Source organism: Aethalodelphis obliquidens, unplaced genomic scaffold (assembly GCF_003676395.1).
Source record: "Aethalodelphis obliquidens isolate GAN/ISIS:26980383/991018 unplaced genomic scaffold, ASM367639v1 scaffold43, whole genome shotgun sequence".
In the NCBI taxonomy this organism is placed as follows: domain Eukaryota; kingdom Metazoa; phylum Chordata; class Mammalia; order Artiodactyla; family Delphinidae; genus Aethalodelphis; species Aethalodelphis obliquidens.
The window spans coordinates 11,891,638-11,911,262 of record NW_020837987.1 but is presented as its reverse complement, the minus strand read 5'-3'; the positions used below and the strand labels follow the sequence as shown (position 1 = coordinate 11,911,262).

Sequence of the window (19,625 nt, the reverse complement as noted above, 5' to 3'; positions counted from 1 at the left end):
GTCTTTGAAATCGCTATGTCTATTTCCTGCGAGGCTGGGGGAGGGAGAGTGGGGGGATCCGAATTTGGCCCAAAACGTGGGAAGCAGGAGGCAGAGCAGGAAGGAGACCTGGGTCCTTCCCACGCATGTGACCCCCTTACATCCTCCGACACAGGTCACCTATGGACTGGTCTCCAAGTCCCAGCCTCCACCTTGACCCCAGATTCTCTTTCCCTGTCCTTCCCAGGGCTCTGTCCAGGGTCCCCTCCCAGCCTGCTAGAGCCCAGGTCTTCCAGGACCGACTTTATGGTTGTCCTTAAACTTTAGACTCCATTAGAGAGGTGACAAAAAGTATGGCCCCCACCTCGGGGAAACGCACATATGCACAAAATGTTGCATATAAAATCAGGGCTTCTTTTATTCCATTGTTCCACACATATTTACTGAGCTCCTACTTTGTGCCAGGCACTGTTCTGGGTATCGGCAGGTACAGCGATGAGCAAAGCAGACAAGACTCCTGCCCTCGGGGAGCTGACATTCTAGTGGGGATGGGGGTGCCGTGACCATCAAGCGATAAATATGTAATATGTCAGGTGGGTGATAAGTGCTGTGAAGGAAAAGGAGTCAGAGTAAAGGGATGGAGAGTGAAGGAGAGGCTGTTTTACGTGGGGGTGTGGTCAGGGGAGGTCTTTCTGTGGAGGTGACGCTTGAGCAGAGTCCAAATAAATTGAGGAAACCAGGAGGGCATTCCAGGCAGAGATGGCAGTGAGTTCAAAGGCCCTAAGGTGGGATGGAATCTGGTGTGTTTGCAGAACAAGCAGGAGATCGGCTGAGTAAGAGATAAGATCAGAGAGGCGAAGAGAAGATCAGAGAGGCGAAAGGGCAGGCGGAGAGTTCAGAATCTTGCGGCCGTTGGTGAGAATTTGACCTTCATTGTGCATTTTCAGACTCTGAAGTCTGTGAGAGGGCTCCACTCTCACATACAGTAGTCACAGAGAAAAAAACAGAGACTCCCATTAAGGACCCCCGCTCACAGGTCCTTTTCCAGAAACGCAGCTCTGCCCTTAACAGAGATCCCCAAGGCCCCCCAGACAATAGCCCAAAGGGACGCCCTAAGCCGGGAGCTGTGGTGTGCGCATGCGGCAGGTTGAGCCCTGGAGAAAGTGGGGGGCTGCATCGGGCAGGAAGCTGATGGCCTCTCCCATGTGATGACGGAGGAGAGCTTAATAGTTCAATAAAGGGACGGACTCTGGTAAAGCGTGTGCAGCGGTTATGGAAAGCAACAAGGGGTGGTATACTCAGGACTGGAGTGGGAGCGAGAATTACGACGGGGGGAACGGGGTGCATCTTACACTGGAGAAGTGAGGGGGAAGATGCTGAGGTCAGTCTGGGGTAGAGGATATGAAGTCCCTGGGGACATCCAAGGTGAAAGCGTCCAGGAGGCTGCCGGACACCTGATCTGGGGCTCTGAGGAGAAGACAGAGAATTAGTGATCAAGTTTTGTTTTTTTATTTGTTTTTGGTTTTTTTTAAATTTATTTTTTTTTGTTTTTTTAATTTAATTTAATTTTTTTGTTTTTGTTTTTGAAGGAATTAATTTTTTAGTGAATTTTCATTTATTTAGCAGCTAGTTAAGTGGCAGCATAGCTCTGACAAGAGCTGAGGACACTAAAGGAGCTGCAGTAATAATGTACCCTGACCTTGATCTCCTCCAGCACCTGCAGAGCTCCACACACCCCTGCTGATGGCTCCCTACTTGCAGGCTCCTGCAGAGCTCCAGGCCAGATTTAGACCCAACTCCCGCCTCAGCCCAGACTCTCATGGAGTCACAGCATCGCGGATGCCTCCCCTGGATGCCCAGTGTATTCATTTCCAAGGGCCACCATAACAAAGGACCATAAACTGGGCGGCTTAAACACCAGAAATGCATTCTCTCACTGTTCTGGAGGCTAGAAAGCTGAAATCAAGCTGTTGGCAGCGCCACACTCTCTCCAAAGGCTCTAGGGGAGGATCCTTGCGTCTTCCAGCTTCTGGTGGCCCCAGGTGGTCCTTGGCTTGTGGCATCATCACTCCCATCTCTGCCTCTGTCTTCACAGAGCTGTCGTCTTCCCTCTGTGTGTCTCTCTCCTCTTCTTATAAGGACACCAGTCATGTCAGCTGAAGGACCTACCCTACTCCAGTATAACCTCATCTTAAGTAATTACATCTGCAATGACCCTATTTCCAAAGAAGGTCACATTCTGAAGTAGTAGGGGTTAGGACTTCAACATTATTTTGGGGGACTTGGGGACACAGTTCAACCCATAACACCCATTGAGAACCTTACACTCACCATGTCCTAACTGACCCCATCTCCCCAACCGGGACCTGAGCTGAAGAACTGGGTGTCACCTCCCTTTCCCTCCCCAACCTGACTGCACTCTGTACACTCTGTCACTGCACTCTGTACATCCTGCCTCTCAAATGTCTTCCAATTCATTTGCACCCTTCCCACCATCCCTGCCCTGGTCCACCCCTGGCTTCTCCCTTGACTCTGGCTCACAGTCTTTCCCCCTCCCATCCACCCTCCACACAACAGCGGGAGTTCTTTCTAAAGCACACATCACACCCTGCCCATCCTCACTCATTCAAGCTCCTTAACTTGCCCATAAGGCCCGGCATGGGCTGCCTCTGCTTCCTGGACCCTGACCCTTCATGGAGCACATGGTGGGAGATCACCTAAACCCAGCCCTGGTGGAAGTCAGCTTGCCACCCACTCTGCACCTGCTCCCACTCAGAAAAATATGAACAGAGAAAAACACACCATCAGCGGGACTCATCACTCTTTTATATCCAATTACCTCAAGTGATTGGCTCTATTTGTCTACAATTCCCTGGCCATTCATTCACTGTTTCATGCTTTCTCCTCTCTCTCCCCTATCCTCAGCACCTCCTTCTCACCCTGACCTTGCTTCCGACTCTACTGAGACAACAGAAGGAACCAGGAGACAACATCCACATGCTCCTGACACTACATCACCACCTGCCTGCCTCCATGCCCTCCCCGTTTACTGTGGCTGAACAGCCCATGCCCCTTAGAGCACCCCCTACTTGTGCCTTGAGTCCCACCCACCGTGCCCACTCAAGGACATGGCTCCAGCAATTCTCCCCTCTCTCCTCCGCAGCACCAATCTCCCCCCTTCTGGATCATCCCTTTGGACACACAAACATACTGTGACATCTCCCATCTGAAATAAACCTCTGGAGATCCCGTGGAGAGATACCCCCCCATTTCTGTGCTAGAAAGGATCATCTACACTGGCAATCCCTAAAGGCTCTCCTGAACCCACCCAATCAAGCTACTGCCCCCACCACACCACCAAAATTGCCCCTTCCAGGATTACTGATGAATTCCTTATCACTAGCCCCAGTGGTCAGTTCTCAGTCCTCATTGGACTTGACTTCTAGGCAGCGTTTGGCATCATTAACCCTTCCCTCCTCCTGGCTTTGCACTTCTCACTTGGCCTCCAGCACAGCAGACAGAGCTGGTTCTCCTTTCACTCTCTGACTGTGCCTCCTCAGTCTCCTTGGAGGATCCCAGCCCTCTACATCGGAGTGTCTAGCCTCAAGGCCATGGGACTTTTTTTTTTTTTTTAATGTGGACAATGTTTAAAGTCTTTATTGAATTTGTTACAATACTGCTTTTTGCTGCTTTGGGTCTTCGTTGCTGCACGGGGGCTTTCTCTAGTCGCGGCGAGAGGGGGCTACTCCTCGTTGCGGTGCGCGGGCTTCTCATTGTGGTGGCTTCTCTTGTTGTGGAGCACAGGCTCTAGGCGCGCGGCTTCAGCAGTTGTGGCTCGTGGGCTCTAGAGCGCAGGCTCAGTAGTTGTGGCGCATGGGCTTAGTTGCTCCGCAGCATGTGGGATCTTCCCGGACCAGGGCTCGAACCTGTGTCCTCTGTATTGGCAGGCGGATTCTTAACCACTGCACCACCAGGGAAATCCACTTCTTTTCTATTTACACTTGCTCCCCTGCCAATCTCTCCCAGTTTTAAATGTCATTATTCACTGATAATTACTAAATTCATATCTTAAGACTGGAACCTCGGGCTTCCCTGGTGGCGCAGTGGTTGAGAGTCTGCCTGCTAATGCAGGGGGACACGGGTTCGTGCCCCGGTCCGGGAAGATCCCACATGCCACGGAGCAGCTGGGCCCGTGAGCCATGGCCGCTGAGTCTGTGCGTCCGGAGCCTGTGCTCTGCAGCGGGAGAGGCCACAACAGTGAGAGGCCCGCATGCCGCAAAAAAAAAAAAAAAAAAAAAAGACTGAAACCTCTCCCCTGAAGCCCAGACTCAAATATCCAACTGCCTACCTCACCTTTGTACTTGGGCAAACCTGCACTCCTGATCCTCTTACAGCCCTTTGCCCGTCTTTGCTTCTGGCAGCTCCATTCTTCCGTTACTCAGGCCAAAGTCACTGGAGTCATCTTCAATTCCTCTTCCTCTCACTTCCTCTACCCAATTCCACTTCACCTCACCTCAGCAGCTACCACCCTAGCTGAAGCCACCACCACGACCTCTCACCTGAGCCCCTGTAGTCACCTCCTCACTGGGCCCCAGATTCCACTCTCGCTCCCTAAACTCAGTTTCTGCTACTGTTAACACCAGAGTCAGGGACTTCCCTGGTGGCGCAGCAGTGAAGAATCCGCCTGCCAACGCAGGGGACATGGGTTTGAGCCCTGGTCCCAGGAAGATCCCACATGCTGCGGAGCAACTAAGCCCGTGTGCCACAACTACTGAGCCTGCGTACCTAGAGCCCGTGCACCTAGAGCCCACGCTCCGCAACAAGAGAAGCCACTGCAGTGAGAAACCCGTGCACCTCAACAAAGAGTAGCCCCTGCTCACCACAACTAGAGAAAGCCCCCATGCAGCAACAAAGACCCAACGCAGCCAAAAATGAATAAATTTACTTTAAAAAATAATAAAAAAATAAAATCACACACACACACCCCATACTCCCCAACCCTTTTGCCTACTTCCATTTATTTCATGGTACTTATCACCTTTTCACTTATATATCTTACTAATTTTGCTAAATGTTTCACTCTCCCAACTACAAAGTGAGCTCCATGAGCGTACAGATTTTTGTCTTCTATATTCACTGCACCTAGAATTGAATAGGTGCTCAATAAATATTTGTTTGAATGATGAATGAAGCACTGTTTGTGGAATGACCTTGAGAACTCCAGCAGGATGCTAAGCTACAAATTTCTCAGTGTAGACTTAACTCCATCATCCTACCTTCCAGCTAGAACCCGTGTTCTAGGTTCATTCCTGCCTCCATGCATTTGCTTAAAGTCATGCCTGTGCTAGGATCACCCCTTACCAGCCAAGAAGCTCTCCCTCTTATCTCCCTCCCCGCGTGCCAGCCGTGACGTGTGTAGACACGGGTCCCACCAGGTAGGGTTGGAAGGTAGATGAGTTGCTATGGTTACTGCACCCGCCTGGAGCCGAATATCCCCAGGGTGCCCCGCCCCTACGGGTAGTAGTTAGCAGATCCCGAGCAGCCCCGCGCAGGGGCGGGTATAAGGGGCTGCAAACCCAGTTTTGTTACGCTCCCCACCCCACCCACGCAGTTGTCATGGAAACGAACCGCTTCCCTCCAGCACCGTCTCCCTCCCTGTCCTCTAAGAGACACAGGCATAGTTAGAGGGCTGGGTGGGCTGGAAGACGGTCCGAAAGGCTAGGAAACCATTCGGTCCCATCACTCTCCAAGGTCTCTCCCTCATCCTCCAAGGATTGCTACGCCTGCGCAGAGACGGAGTCCGAGTACCAAAGCTAGCGGGGAGAGAAAGGCGCGCATGCGTGCGAGGGTTTTGAGCGTGCGTTCTTGTGGCATCAGAGAGCTAGGGGAAAGAGCGCTGCGCTAACCTTGCGCCTGCGCAACTGCGGCCCGCTTACGGAGGCCGGTGGAGGGCAATTCTGCGCTTGCGCTCTGGCGGGAGGAGTGAAACCCAAGAGGTTCGGGCGTTGGGGGACCGTCTGGCGCTAGGTGCGCCTGCGCCTTGGCTCGCGGGGCGGCCGGGGGCGGGGCCCAGAAGGGGAGGGAGAAAGCCGGCAGGGGGAGGGAAGAGGCCGCAGAAGCCCGAGTCTTGACCGACGGGCAGGCGGGGGCTGCGGCGGCGCCGGTGAGTGACCCGCGGCCCAACTCGGTCCCCACCCTCCGCGACCCTCACTCTTCCCAGAGTCTCCCGTAGCCCCAGTTGGCCCCTCCTAATCCCGGACCCTCATAACCCTCAGGGCTCCCCTTGATTCGTGGCAATCCCCAAAGCCCCCACAATCCCCGCAGACCCTAATGCCTAATATTTTATTCTCCCAGTTTCTCCACTGTCCTAGGAGCCCCCAATTCACAATTATTTCTGGACTGCTCCTCTAAGGACCACTTCTCTTATTGGTCTTACAGACGTCCCATTGCCCTGGAACCCCCAGAGCGCTCCTCTGCTCCAGATCCCCCCCTTCCTGCTGCATCTCCTCTTCAACATCTCCTTATCCCCATCACCCTCGTGCTTCTTTGACCCCCGAGATACCCCCATTCTCCTTCCATTTCCCATCCTCCTATGCCCCCAATTCTCCTCTAACTCCCGCAGACACCCCCTCTTCCTTCCGCTTTTCCTCATTTCCCTCCACTCCTCCATACCCATACCCAATTAACATCAACTCCATGGCCTGGCACTTTGCGCCGCGCCAGGCACAAGATGAGCGCTCAGCCGGTGTCATCTATTATTAGGCACTCTGACGGACCCCCGCTGCCCGTCGCCTACGTCCGCCCTTCGCCCCCACCCCTATCCCCGGGGACATAGGAGACGGTATCGGGGCGGCCGGGGTGGGGCGGGCGGCGCGGGGCCGCTGAACCCCTGCCAGCGCCGTGCGCCCTGTGCCCGCAGCGCCGGCGCCCCCCATGCGCCAGGCGGCCGGACGGCGGCGTCGGGGGGCGCCATGGCCTCGGCGGCGGCGGGCGAAGCGGAAGAGACCACCCGGCTGCGCAAGCCGCGCTTCTCGTTCGAAGAGAACCAGATCCTGATCCGTGAGGTGCGCGCCCACTACCCGCAGCTCTACGGCGCTCAGAGCCGTCGGGTGAGCGTGGCCGAGCGGCGGCGTGTGTGGGACGGCATCGCCGCCAAGATCAACGGCATCACCAGCTGGAAGCGCACTGGCCAGGAGGTGCAGAAGCGCTGGAACGACTTCAAGCGCCGCACCAAGGAGAAGCTGGCTCGCGTGCCGCACTCCACACAGGGCACCGGGCCTGCCGCCGAGGACGCCTTCTCCGCCGAGGAGGAGACCATTTTTGCCATCCTGGGGCCGGGTGTGGCGGGGCCAGGAGCTGGTGCAGGGGCAGAGCAGCCCTCCGCGGCCGCCTCTTCACAGCCACCGGCCCCAAGCGCCTGCGCCCAACGCTGTGTGTTGTCTGAGGACCGCAAGGAGGACCGACGGGCAGGTGAGTTCCTTCAGCATCACCTCAGCAAAAGCAAACAGAAATTTTACTTTGTGCCTGGCGCTGTTCCAAGCCCTTTATACGGTTCATCAGATCCTCCCTATAGCTGTGGGAAGGGGGGTACTGTTATAATCCCCATTTTACACCTGTGGAGACTGAGGCTTAGAAAAGTGTGGTAATGGTCGGAGTCGGGAATGGAACCCAGACCTAGGAGGCTTGGCTCCAGAGTCCACACATGGGATCATCAGCTCACCCATGATTTCATTAAACTGTAGTGTAGGGGGAGTGACTCTGAAGGCAGATAGTCTGGGCTCCAGTTACAACTTTGCCGCTCAACTGTGTCATTTGGGATAAGTTATTGCACATCAGTTTCTACATCCGTGAAATGGGGATAAAAAATGGTCCCCGCCTCAGAGGTTGCTGGGAAGATTAAATGAGTTAATATGTGTAATTTGCTTGGTACATTACTTCCTTGCTAGCTATTGATATAATTACCAGTGCTGTGAAGCATGAACTGTTTCACCATTTTATAAATCAAAGACTCAGGGAGGTTTGGAAATTTTCCCAAGGTCATGCCCTGAGTAGAGGAGGTGGGGAGAGTGGAGTACAAAACTTCCCACTCAGCCTTAACTCTGGATGATTATTTCTTCCACAGCTATTCCCCAGTCAACTGCCCCGAGCTGGACAGTGTTGGGGACAGAGATGTGACTGAGACATCCTCAGGCCTGCCCTTCTGGGGCTCACAGTCCACTGGGGGAGACAGACCCATGCATAGACAGTGATGACTCAAAGCAGGCAGGGCTGGGCTATGAGAGTCCCTAGGGGACATCTGATCCAGACTGGGAATTCAAGGAGGGCTTCCTGGAGAAGGAGCCATCAGAGCCGAGATGCAAAGAGTGAGGATGAAGAGACGGAAAAGTGTTCCTGGAGAACAGCATGTACAGTGGCTTGGAGACAAGAAAGCTTGGCCAGTTTAGGAAACTGAGAGATGCTGCCCAGTTAGGGGAGGGGAGGAAGGGAGAGTGGAAAGATTAAAGAAAGGACATGTTTTGAGATGAGATCAGAGAGGTCAGCAAAAGCCAAACCTTGCAGGACCTTTAGGCTGAGATAAGGAGTTCAATTTTATTCTAAGTACTATGGGGAGCCATACAAGGGTTTAGAGAAAGCGGGGGCACATGATCCAACAAGGCAGCTCAGGATCATGGAATTTCTGAGAGGTTCATTCACCCACCCAAGGTCACACAGCAAGTAAGTAAGTAGAAGGGTTGGAACTTGAATATAGGTTGTGTCCAACTCACCGTGCATGCACTTAACCACTGGCTAGATGGCCTGATATATACCATATATATGCATACATATATATGTAAATATGTAAGTAGTTTACATATATATAAACAGTTAATATTGACTACGAGTTAATGGGTGTGCCAGAATTGGATCACATGTGGTTTAAAATAAAGGTCAGGACTTTGGATTTTATCTTGAGGGCATTTGGGAGGCATGAAAGTGTCTTAAGCCAGAGAAAGACACAATCACTCGGGACCCTTGTACTCAATACGAATCAAACCTCAGTGTTTCTACCTGTGAAATGGCCCCATTGAACCAGCGTGGAGATGGCAAACTTATTACTTCAAAAGCTGTACAACCCCTTATTCATTCATTCAACAGATATTTATTGAGCGCGTATTCTGAGGCAGACACCGTGGTAGGTGCTGGGAATACTCTGAAGAAAGAATTTTCCATCCCTTATGGAGCTGACATTCTAGTTACGGGAGACAGACGACAAACAAGTAATCCCCCAAAGCAGATTATACAAAGAGGTGATAACTAAAAGAAGTAAAACAAAGCATGTTAAGAGGATAGTGAGTGATGGAAAGGGGGCCTCTGTAGAGAGGGGAAATTTGAGCAGAGGACCTGAATAGAGAGACTGAGCCAAATAGATATCTGGGGGAAGAGTACTGCAGCTGGAGGAAACAGCAGGTGCAAAGGCCCTGAGGCAGGTATGTGCTTAAAGTGTCCTTGATTAGAATCTCACACAGAGATTACCCACTGTGTAAAACTCTTAAGAGAGGAACTGCTCTGATTGAAGGACAGGAACAGGGCCTGGGGCAGCCTGAGGCATCTTTGTTGACACTGGAAGGAGAGATAAGAACCATTCATCTTGTGACCTAATATTTGAATGAAAGAACAGTAACAACCACATTGAGACCTTATTATATGCCAGGTACTGGCCTATGCCCTGGCCCATGGTAATTCACTTAATGCCTGTAACGCCCTCAGGGAGATATTCCTTTACAGGGTTACTTGGTCCTATGTTCACACACATCCATTTACAGGTGGGGAAACTGAGGCCCAAAGGTTGCGAATAACTATGATTTTAACTCTCACGGTGGTCCTTACATGACGCCTGTGAGCCCTGTGGGCATGAAGGCTGGGCCCCTTTTCTGTTCTTTTTACTCGGTAGACTAGAAAAGTCATATATTTTTCCAGGTGGCTGGAATTCTCATGCCCTTTATGAAGAAGACTCGCCACCCCACCGTCAAGCCCACAGCCCCAGCCCAAGGAATGGTTAAAAGCATAGGCTCCAGAACCTGCCTGGTTCAAAGTCCTCTTCTCCCATTCACCAGCTCTGTGACACCTCTTTGGGCCTCAAGTCACCTCATCTGTAAAATGGGCTAATACTGATAGCACGTACCCCAAAGACTGGCTCGGAGGACTGGGTGAAATAACATAGGAGAACTTAGCCACTGTGCCCAGGGTCGGCCAGGAAAGTGTCCAACCACCGTTAGCTCTGGTTATTGTCTCTCTGCCAGCCTCTCTTACTTGCCCAGGCCGGCTGGCCCAAAGAGTATGGAGCCCCAGCCTTCGAGCCTGGGGGTGTGGGGGGATAGTGATCCTGGAAGAGGGAACAAGATGTGCACTGAGGCAAGAAAGAAGAATAGAAAGGGGCAAAAGCTGAGGCCTTGGAGCCCTAGAGAGAGGCCTGGACTGTCCCCTGTGGGTGCTGCAGACCTGCGGGAGGGTTGTTGCCAGGACCTGGGGCCTGGTGCCCAATCAGTACTGACTCCCAGGAAGCCACAGTTCTTTTCTCATTAAAGACAAAATTTTGTGCTGGACATTGTTCTAGGCGCTGGGTAAACAGCAGTGAACAGAAACAAAGCCCTGCCTGATGGAGCTGACATAAGGAGGAGGAGACAGACCACAAACACAGAGCGATCCCATGCCAGGTGGAGATAAGTGCTATAAAAGAAATCAGGTAGGGCTAGGAGAGAGAAAAGGACAGAGCTGCTTCAGACGGAGGGTCAAGGAAGGTCTCTCCAAGGAGGCCATGTTTGAGCAGACGCTGGAGGAGGTGAGGGAGGGAGCCAAGCAGGTGTCTGGGGAAAGATCTTTCCAGGCTGAAGGAACAGAAAGTGCAAAGGCCCTGAGGCAGGAGCGGGCCTAAAGTGTATGAGGACCCAGGACTTCCCTGGTGGTCCAGTGGTTAAGACTCTCTGCTTCCAACGCAGGGTGCTCGGGTTTGATCCCTGATCGGGGAACTAAGATCCCACATGCCGCCGGGCGTGGCCAAAATTTAAAAAAAAAAGTGTATGAGCCCCTGCAGGGAGGCCAGTTTGGCTGCAGTCAAGTGAACGAAAGAGAGTGAGAGAAGGAGTGGGAGACGAGGTTAGGGAGGCAATGGAGGCACATCGTGGGGACCTTGAAAACTTTGCTTTTACTGTGGGTGAGATAGTAGCCACAGGAGGCTTTTGAGCAGAGAAAGACATCTCACTTGTATTTTTTTAACATCTTTATTAAGGTAGAATTCTCATACCATACAACCTACCCATTTAGAGCATACAATTCAGTGGCATTTAGTATCTTCATAGAGCTGCACAACCATCACTACAATCAATTTTAGAACATTTTCATCACTCCGGAAAGAAACCCTGTACCTCTTAGCCATCAACCCCCCGCCTCGTTCCCCCATCTCTGCCCAGCCCTAGGCAACCACTAATCTACTTTCTGTCTCTGTAAGATTTGCCTATTTTGGACATTGCATGTAAATGGATCATATGACATGTGGTCCTTTGTGAGTAGCTACTTTCCTGTAGCGCATAACTGTGGTGTATTTTAGTTGGACCCCTGAGGCTGCTGGTGGAGAACAGACTCTAAGGGGCGGGGGTGTGGGCTGGGAGCCCAGTGAATAGTCCAGGTTGGGAGCTGGTGGTGGTTGGACCAGGGTGGGGGCCGTGGAGGAGGACAGATGTTGGGTTAGTTTGAAGGCAGAGCCAACGGTATTTGTACACGAGTGGTGTCTTGGGAGAGAAGAGTGCGTTTTTTGTCCCGAGCAGCTAGAAGGATGGAGCTGCCAGCATCTGAGATGGGGTGGCTGAGGGAGGAGCAGGTTGTGGGAGGGCCAGGAGCTCAGCTCCAGGCAAGGGGGTTGGACGCATTATAGGACGGGATTACTGGAGGGGATATGCCGAGTACACAGCCAGAGGGAGAGCTTCAGGCTGGGCCCGGAAACCTGGGCGCCTCTGCTCGCGGACTCTTCAAGTCCGTGAGCACGAATGAGATCCCAGGTGAGAGGGGGCGGAGGAAGCCCCGCAGGCTTGGGGTTAAACTGACACAGACCAGAGTTGAGACTGAAATCCTGCCCTCCTGACTGGAGAGAGCCCCCTACTCCCCGCCTCCAGAAGTTCCCCCTTCTCCTACTCCAGCCACCCAACCTCTTCTCCAGGCCCTCCTCCCGTGGGGCCTCCCCAGGATCCAGCAGTGCTGCCTGAGGGGGGGCGGGGGGGCGGGTGTGGATGGTTCAGAGACTTCTAGCATGTTGGCATTTACACTGAATGAGATAAGAGCTGCTTGGCTCGGCAGGGGACCTCCAGGACCCTGTTCCATTAAGGCTGGTATCGGCCACCAGATTATTGTTAAATATATTCTCTCTCCCCTGGGTCATGGGGCTTCTGCTCCAAGGCATGACCTGACTTAGGTTTGAAAAGGATGCCTTTGGGTCCAGGGTGGGTGGGAGGTGGGAAAGGGAAATCATGACAGCGTTAGGGGTCCCCCACATCTTACCTACATCTCTCTCTCCACAGATACACCAGCCCACAGCAAGGGGGGTTCGAGCAGCCCGGAGCCTTGGGCCAGACCCTCCTGCAATCCTCAGGAAGGGGGCTGCCCGGCACCCAAGGAGCGTGAGTCCCCGCCCCCTCCGGCCCTGCAGACCATCCAGCTGCCCCGCCTGGCCTTGTCTCCACCCCCCCCAGCCCCTCCGCTGCCACCACCCCCCGAGCCACCGCAGCAGGTCCAAGTGGCACCCTCGCCTTCCAGCTCCCCCTCCCCTCCACTGCCTCCACCCTCGGCCCCAGACCCCTCCCTGGACTTCCTGCGGGCCCAGCAGGAGACTGCCAACGCCATCCGGGAGCTGGCCGGCACCCTTCGCCAGGGACTAGCCCAACTGAGCGAGGCCCTCAGCGCCCTGCTGCCCCTTCTGCCCGGAACCCCCGCTGACCCACTGCCCCCGCCCCCGCCCCCACCTCCACCACCCAGGCCTGTCTTGTCCCCCCCCTCCCCCAAGGTGGAGGTCACCCCAGAGCCTGTGTCCGTGGTGGCTGCAGTCGTGGACGGGGCTGTGGTGGCAGCCAGGGGGGTGATCATTGCCCCTAGGAGCGAGGAGGGGGCCCCCCGGCCGCCGCCCGCCCCACTCCCTCCCCATGACTCCCCACCACACAAAAGGAGGAAAAGTTTCCCTACACGGAAGAGGCGGGGGCGGTGGAAATCTCCGTGACATCTGCCGTGGGGTTCAAGCTTGTCTGCGCACCTTCTGCCTGCACCTCCTCCCCCCAGCTTAGCCCAGTGGAGGAGGGCAATGCACTTTCCCCATCCCAGCTGCACCCGGGCTCCCTGCTGTGGGGCACGAGCACCCCACTCCCTGTACTAGTTAGTGCCTGATTCTGGGGGGCCTCCTTGATGGGCCCCCCAGCCCTTATCAGTACAGCGCTGTCTGCCTGGCTGCTTTCCTTAACCCTGACTTCTAAGCCATGGATTTTACGTTATTTATTATTGCCCTTCGTGGGTTGCGGAGGGAACCTGCACATCCCCCTCCCCTAACAGAACTCCTGGCCTTGACTTGAAGACAACTGACCCACTTCCCCTACCCAGACTTTGGAGCTGGTGGGAGTTTCAAGACAAGTCAGAAAACGGATGCAGAGGCTATTGCAGTCTGTACCCTAGGGGCGGATGGAGTTCTCACTGGTGTAGGTTGAGCCTTCTGCCTCCCGTTGCAGTCTCTGACCTCCAGAGCTCAACCCCCTCTGTCCTCCCCAGTGGTGACAAGATATCAATAAACTTATTTTTAATATAATTACTTGGGGCTGTCTGAGACAGGCCTGAAGTTCCAACGCCTACACCTGCCTCATCCCTCCATGGGCAGGTGACACCCCCTTGAAGTTTTAGAGGCTGGTGGTTTTCCAGACTTTTTTTTTTTTTTTCTTAAAGCCATCAAGTCCTGTGTTCAAATCTTATTCCTACTTTTTCATCCTTCGGATACCACCCTAAATGTCATCTCTGGGAGGACATCCTGGATTCCTTACCCCAGGCTAGGGTGGGTCTGCTTCTTAGATCCTGTCTCAGCATCCTGTGGTCACTAAATGAACACATGCCCTTATCTATTTAAAGCCTGCTTCCCGTATAGTTTCATGAAGGGAGGAGCTGGTTCTCTTTTTTACTCCCAAACTGGCTGCAGAGCCTGGTAGCAAAGTAGCTAATAGCCATCACCCTGGACTCAGACCTGGCTCAACCCCTGGTGCTGCCCTGGCCAGCTGTGTAACTATGGGCCCCACTGTCCTCATCTGTAATACGGGCATAAAGATTTAGGTGTCTTTGCTGCCTACAACTACATTCTCTTCATCCTTCAGGTCACAGCTCAAATACCACCTCCTCAGGAAAGCCTTTCCTGACCACCCCCCCTCTTTCCCCCAGCAGTTGTGAAAGAAAGGCAGTTAAGTAATCATTTGAGTAAATTTAAATTGAATGACCCTCCATCACCAGGATGAGCCTTGTCAGGGCAAGGCCTGAGCCTATCTTAGTCACTGCTGTGTCCTCAGCATTGCCCAACACAGAAGAAAGGTTGAATCTTTTAAGTAATGGGAGCTTAAAAACAACTTTCATTTATGGTGCTCCTTTTCTGGGCCAGGTGCCATGCTAAGAATTTATTTGCATGTTTGCATTTTAACCTGAAGGTACCCAATGAAAAGCCGATTTTAGGGGGTCTCCATTTTTTCCTGAGAAGTTTAGGGACTTGCCCTAAATTTGTCAGGGGCCAATCCAGTCCACCTGAAGCCAGCCTCCGGCCAGAACTCCTGACTCCAACTACTGTTTACTAAAGAATGGCCCAAAGACAATTTTAGGCGATATGTGGATGGCCTTTTTAACTGTTCTATGGTTATATGTGTATGTAGTTTTATTTTGTAAAAATGTACCTAGTACATAAAACCCATGATCATGCACATAATACTGCTTAGGATGAGGCAAAAGTAAATAGTGTTTGATTCACAGGAGTCAACTTCAAGAAAAATGTTAATAATACAGGTGGTAAACAAAATGGTGAAGCTGAGACTGAAATTTGGGTAACATAAAATCAGACCTGCTATGGTTGCAGTGGGATGAGGGAGAGTGGGGGCAGGCATTCCCTGATTAGTTTGAAAACTACTAATGAATGCAACCCTGGCAAGTCATTCAAATATTTTTGAGCGCTTAACACAGACCCAGGCCTAGAGAGAGGAAGAGGCTGATGTGGGTTAGAAGCTGGAGACCTGTCTCTCCTCCACATGCCCCCTCTCCAAGCCTGCCCTGCAGTGTTCCATCGCCAGGAAGGAAAAAACATGGGGGTCGCCAAAGCCTGCTTGGGCCTATCAGGTAGTAAGCACCCAAGGTTGGAGAAAGGTGGTCTGGCTCTCGCTCTCCCCAGAAACTATGTTGCCATCTCTGGCCTCCTTTCCGCCCCCCAAATTGGTGAGCCCTAGAGGGTGTAAGGACCCTCTCACCCGGTGCTCGAAAAGATCCCCCAGAAATTGAGGCGGGGGGGGGGGTTATGGACAGCCAGCGGGAATCGGGAAGGCCTCCCCCAACCTCCTAGACAGCGGAAGTGCGTCAGTTTGTTCGCCCCGTAGAGCATTTTGGGAATTGTAGTGAAGTTGGGGTGGGGGGGCGGAGAAACTGACAGTGTAACCCCTTGGAGACCAGAGCGCGCCCGCAGAGCTGGAAGAGAGGGGCGCTCGACCACTCCTTTTAACAGATAAAGCAACTGAGGCTGAGACCGTCAGTCCTCTCCTTTCTCCGGCTTTTGTTGGCCCCCGTCAGAGGCTTATATCCAAGATCCTGGGCAAGACGAAGTGCCAAGTGTACGGTCCTGCCCAACACTAAATTGACAGCTTCCCTTCCCCCCACCCCCGAAAACGTCCAATTAAGGCCCCTCCGCCCCGCCCCAGGAGCTGCTGCCTTCGTAACCGGTCATTGGCCCACCTTTGAAGGGCGGGGAACTGAGCCTCAGAGAAGGCAAGACTTGTCTAAAGCTGCAAAGCAAGTCGGAGCAGAGACTGGCCGTCCGGAAGCCAGTCCGCCCGCTACAATTTCTGAATACGTGGTGGCTCTCACCATTCGTATCACATCCCCGTCCCCAACCCTTTTGCTCGAGCTGCTTGGAGCCAGTCAAACTCCCTGCCCCCCCGGCGAGGAGGGGTAAAGGTTGCGCAGCGGAGAGGCTGTGAGCCCCTACCCTCCGGCAGCCGGCGGTCCCCTTTAAGAAACGGCCCCGGAGGGACTACGTTTCCCAGAAGGCTTTGCCGGCGCGTTATGTAACTTTCCCTGCGTAGCGGCCTCTGGGGCAGAAGGAGGTGGAGGCGGCGGCGGCGGTGGCGGCGGCGGCGGCGGCGGCAGCTGCGGCGGCAGTTGCAGCGGCAGTGGCGGGAGCGGCGGGAGCCCGAGGCGGCGGCGCCCGCGGCCTATCGCGGGGCCCGAGCTGTGCGCCGCGCCCCGGAGCTCGGACCCGGCGGGAGCGCCGACGTGCCTCTGCTTGCCTTTGAGGAGGCGGGAGTGAGGAAAAAGGCTTAGGGCCCAGGGGGCGGGGAAGGGGGGCCGGGCCTGGATCCGCGGGGAGGCCGAGCCAGAGGCCCGACCGTGGCTCGCGCGGTCCCGGGGACACGAATCGAACGTTGGCGGCGCGGATCGAACGTCGGCGGCGGGTGGAACGCGGGGGCTCGGAGGCGCGCGTGCGGGGGCTATGGCGTCCGTGCAGGCTTCCCGCCGCCAGTGGTGCTACCTGTGCGACCTGCCCAAGATGCCGTGGGCCATGGTGTGGGACTTCAGTGAGGCCGTGTGCCGCGGCTGCGTGAACTTCGAGGGCGCGGATCGCATCGAGCTGCTCATCGATGCCGCCCGGCAGCTCAAGCGAAGCCACGTGCTCCCCGAGGGCCGCTCGCCGGGGCCCCCGGCCCTCAAGCACCCGACCACTAAGGACCTGGCAGCCGCCGCTGCACAGGGGCCTCAGTTGCCGCCTCCACAGGCCCAGCCCCAGCCGTCGGGGACAGGCGGCGCTGTCTCAGGCCAGGACCGCTATGACAGGGCCACATCGTCGGGCCGCCTCCCCTTGCCCTCGCCCGCCCTGGAGTACACCCTGGGGTCCCGCCTGGCCAATGGACTGGGCCGCGAGGAAGCTGTGGCGGAGGGGGCGCGAAGGGCCCTGCTTGGCTCCATGCCCGGCTTGGTGCCCCCCGGGCTGCTGGCAGCTGCGGTGTCTGGCCTGGGAAGCCGAGGTCTGACGCTGGCACCCGGCTTGAGTCCTGCCCGTCCAGCCTTCGGCTCCGATTTCGAGAAGGAGAAGCAGCAGAGGAATGCGGACTGTCTGGCAGAACTGAACGAGGCCATGAGGGGCCGGGCAGAGGAATGGCATGGGCGCCCCAAAGCCGTGCGGGAACAGCTGCTGGCGCTGTCTGCCTGCGCCCCTTTCAATGTCCGCTTCAAGAAGGATCACGGGCTGGTGGGACGGGTGTTCGCCTTTGATGCTACTGCCCGCCCGCCAGGCTACGAGTTCGAGCTGAAGCTCTTCACCGAATACCCCTGTGGTTCTGGCAACGTGTATGCTGGAGTCCTGGCCGTGGCTCGCCAGATGTTTCATGATGCTCTGCGGGAGCCGGGCAAGGCACTGGCCTCATCAGGCTTCAAGTACCTCGAGTATGAACGCCGACACGGCTCAGGGGAGTGGCGCCAGCTGGGGGAGCTGCTAACCGACGGTGTCCGCACCTTCCGCGAGCCAGCTCCCGCCGAGGCCCTGCCCCAGCAGTATCCAGAGCCAGCCCCTGCAGCTCTTTGTGGCCCACCCCCACGAGCCCCATCCCGGAATCTGGCCCCCACGCCGCGCCGTCGCAAGGCGTCCCCTGAGCCCGAGGGCGAGGCATCTGGGAAGATGACCACCGAGGAGCAGCAGCAGCGGCACTGGGTGGCACCCGGTGGCCCGTTCTCCGCTGATACCCCTGCTGTGCCCTCGCCAATCGCCGCCCTGAAGAACGTGGCCGAGGCCCTTGGCCACTCCCCCAAGGACCCTGCAGGGGGTGGGGGCCCTGTGCGCACAGGGGGCGCCAGCCCCGCAGCCTCCTCTGCGGCCCAGCCTCCAGCCCAGCATCGTCTGGTGGCCCGAAACGGTGAGGCAGAAGTTAGCCCCACAGCAGGGGCGGAAGCTGTTAGCGGGGGTGGTAGCGGCACTGGGGCGACCCCTGGGGCTCCCCTGTGCTGTACCCTGTGCCGGGAGCGGCTGGAAGACACCCACTTCGTCCAGTGCCCCTCAGTGCCCGGACACAAGTTTTGCTTTCCCTGCTCACGGGAGTTCATCAAGGCGCAGGGTCCTGCTGGGGAGGTGTACTGCCCCAGTGGAGACAAGTGCCCGCTAGTGGGCTCCTCTGTCCCCTGGGCCTTCATGCAAGGAGAGATCGCCACCATCCTTGCTGGAGACATCAAGGTTAAGAAAGAACGGGACCCCTAGGCCACCACTGCCACGAGTCTACTGCCCATCCGCCCCCCCCTTGCCACCCACCGCCGCTGCGGATAAATTATTCCCACCCAGCCCAGTGCCTCCCCCGCCTGTGTACATACCCCCTTCCTTATCCCAGATGGGTCCCCTCCTTATCCCAGATGGGTCCCCTGGGGTAGATGCATTGAGGGTGGGGGGAGAAAACTTGTGGCTTCTGTCCGAGGGGGTGTTTGGGGTCCCTTGACCCCTCCGGTTTCCCTCTCCCCTCCTTGGCTTGGCTTTGCTGCTGCTTGTAGTTGGAGGAGAGGTGTCCCCGCCCCTCCTTGAGAAGGGGCCTCCTGAAATCTCGCTCTTTATAAACGAAGCAAAAGCATTTTATTGCCCCTCTCCCCTATCCCCTCTCCCTCCTTCAATAAACCGAAAGATGGGTTTTTTCCTTCTTGGTCCCTTAGTTGCGTGAGATGCTGCGCCCCCTTTGGGACCGAACTGATCCTGCAGGGGAGAGGACGTTGCCTTGTAGCCTCCAGGTGGCGCCCTTCACTCAGGTGGGCCCCCCGGCTGTTTTTATAAATGCTGGCCAACTAGTCAAGCGTTCTAGCCATCAGCCCGTTTTCCAGATGACAGAACTAAGGCTCAGAACTAAGAACTAAGGCTCGTGCGAGGGAGCCACAGCCAAGCTCGGGAGCTAGCCTTCCCTTCTGGCCCATCCCCTGTATCTCCCCCGAAGGTGGAGGACTCAGTGCCACCGACGGGGAGGGTCAAGGGGCATCCGGAGGCTTCCCAGAAGGGACGGGCCGCGAGTTCTTGCTAGGCACGGAGAGAATTAGGCCAGATTGCTAGAGGGACTGCCTGAGGAAAGAGGAAATTTACCTCATGAGGTACACTAACAGGTTCCCTGGAAACAAGGTGACTGCTTCTCGCCTCTGGTGGTGCCCTGAACTGCGCGCCCATCTCTGGAGACCAGCCTCAACGGCGGCCGCCCTAAGACACCGTGACTGGCCGGGTAAAAGGCCCTCCCCCCCGCGGTCGCCTCTGATGTGCGCGGCCTTGTCCCGCACCTGTCCCGGCGGGCTGATTATTAACCAGGACTTCCTGCTCGCTGGCGTCAGAGGGCGGGGCCTGAGCCGGCTGCGGCAAAGCAGGGGTTAAGGGTAGGGGGAGGCCCCAAGAG

General features: G+C 55.5%; 2 protein-coding genes across 2 annotated transcripts; both read left to right on the top strand.

The window, feature by feature from the left end:
- Nucleotides 1–6,126: 6,126 nt before the first annotated feature.
- Nucleotides 6,127–13,838, top strand: MYPOP (Myb related transcription factor, partner of profilin). The gene is made up of 3 exons (XM_027079916.1): nucleotides 6,127–6,142; nucleotides 6,899–7,449; nucleotides 12,528–13,838. Exons 2-3 carry the CDS (start codon nucleotides 6,951–6,953, stop codon nucleotides 13,217–13,219), a joined length of 1,191 nt encoding a protein of 396 aa, XP_026935717.1. The 5' UTR covers nucleotides 6,127–6,142; nucleotides 6,899–6,950; the 3' UTR covers nucleotides 13,220–13,838.
- A 117-nt stretch (nucleotides 13,839–13,955) lies between these two features.
- Nucleotides 13,956–18,898, top strand: IRF2BP1 (interferon regulatory factor 2 binding protein 1). The gene has a single exon (XM_027079914.1). It carries the CDS (start codon nucleotides 16,712–16,714, stop codon nucleotides 18,464–18,466), a length of 1,755 nt encoding a protein of 584 aa, XP_026935715.1. The 5' UTR covers nucleotides 13,956–16,711; the 3' UTR covers nucleotides 18,467–18,898.
- Nucleotides 18,899–19,625: the final 727 nt, after the last annotated feature.

What these genes read in the sequence shown, in the direction of transcription:
- MYPOP (XM_027079916.1), top strand. Translation starts at nt 6,951, where the DNA reads ATGGCCTCGGCGGCGGCGGGCGAAGCGGAAGAGACCACCCGGCTGCGC. An exon ending in CAAGGAGGACCGACGGGCAG is followed by an intron (nt 7,450 to 12,527) that starts GTGAGTTCCTTC and finishes CTCTCTCCACAG; the next exon opens with ATACACCAGCCCACAGCAAG.
- IRF2BP1 (XM_027079914.1), top strand. Translation starts at nt 16,712, where the DNA reads ATGGCGTCCGTGCAGGCTTCCCGCCGCCAGTGGTGCTACCTGTGCGAC.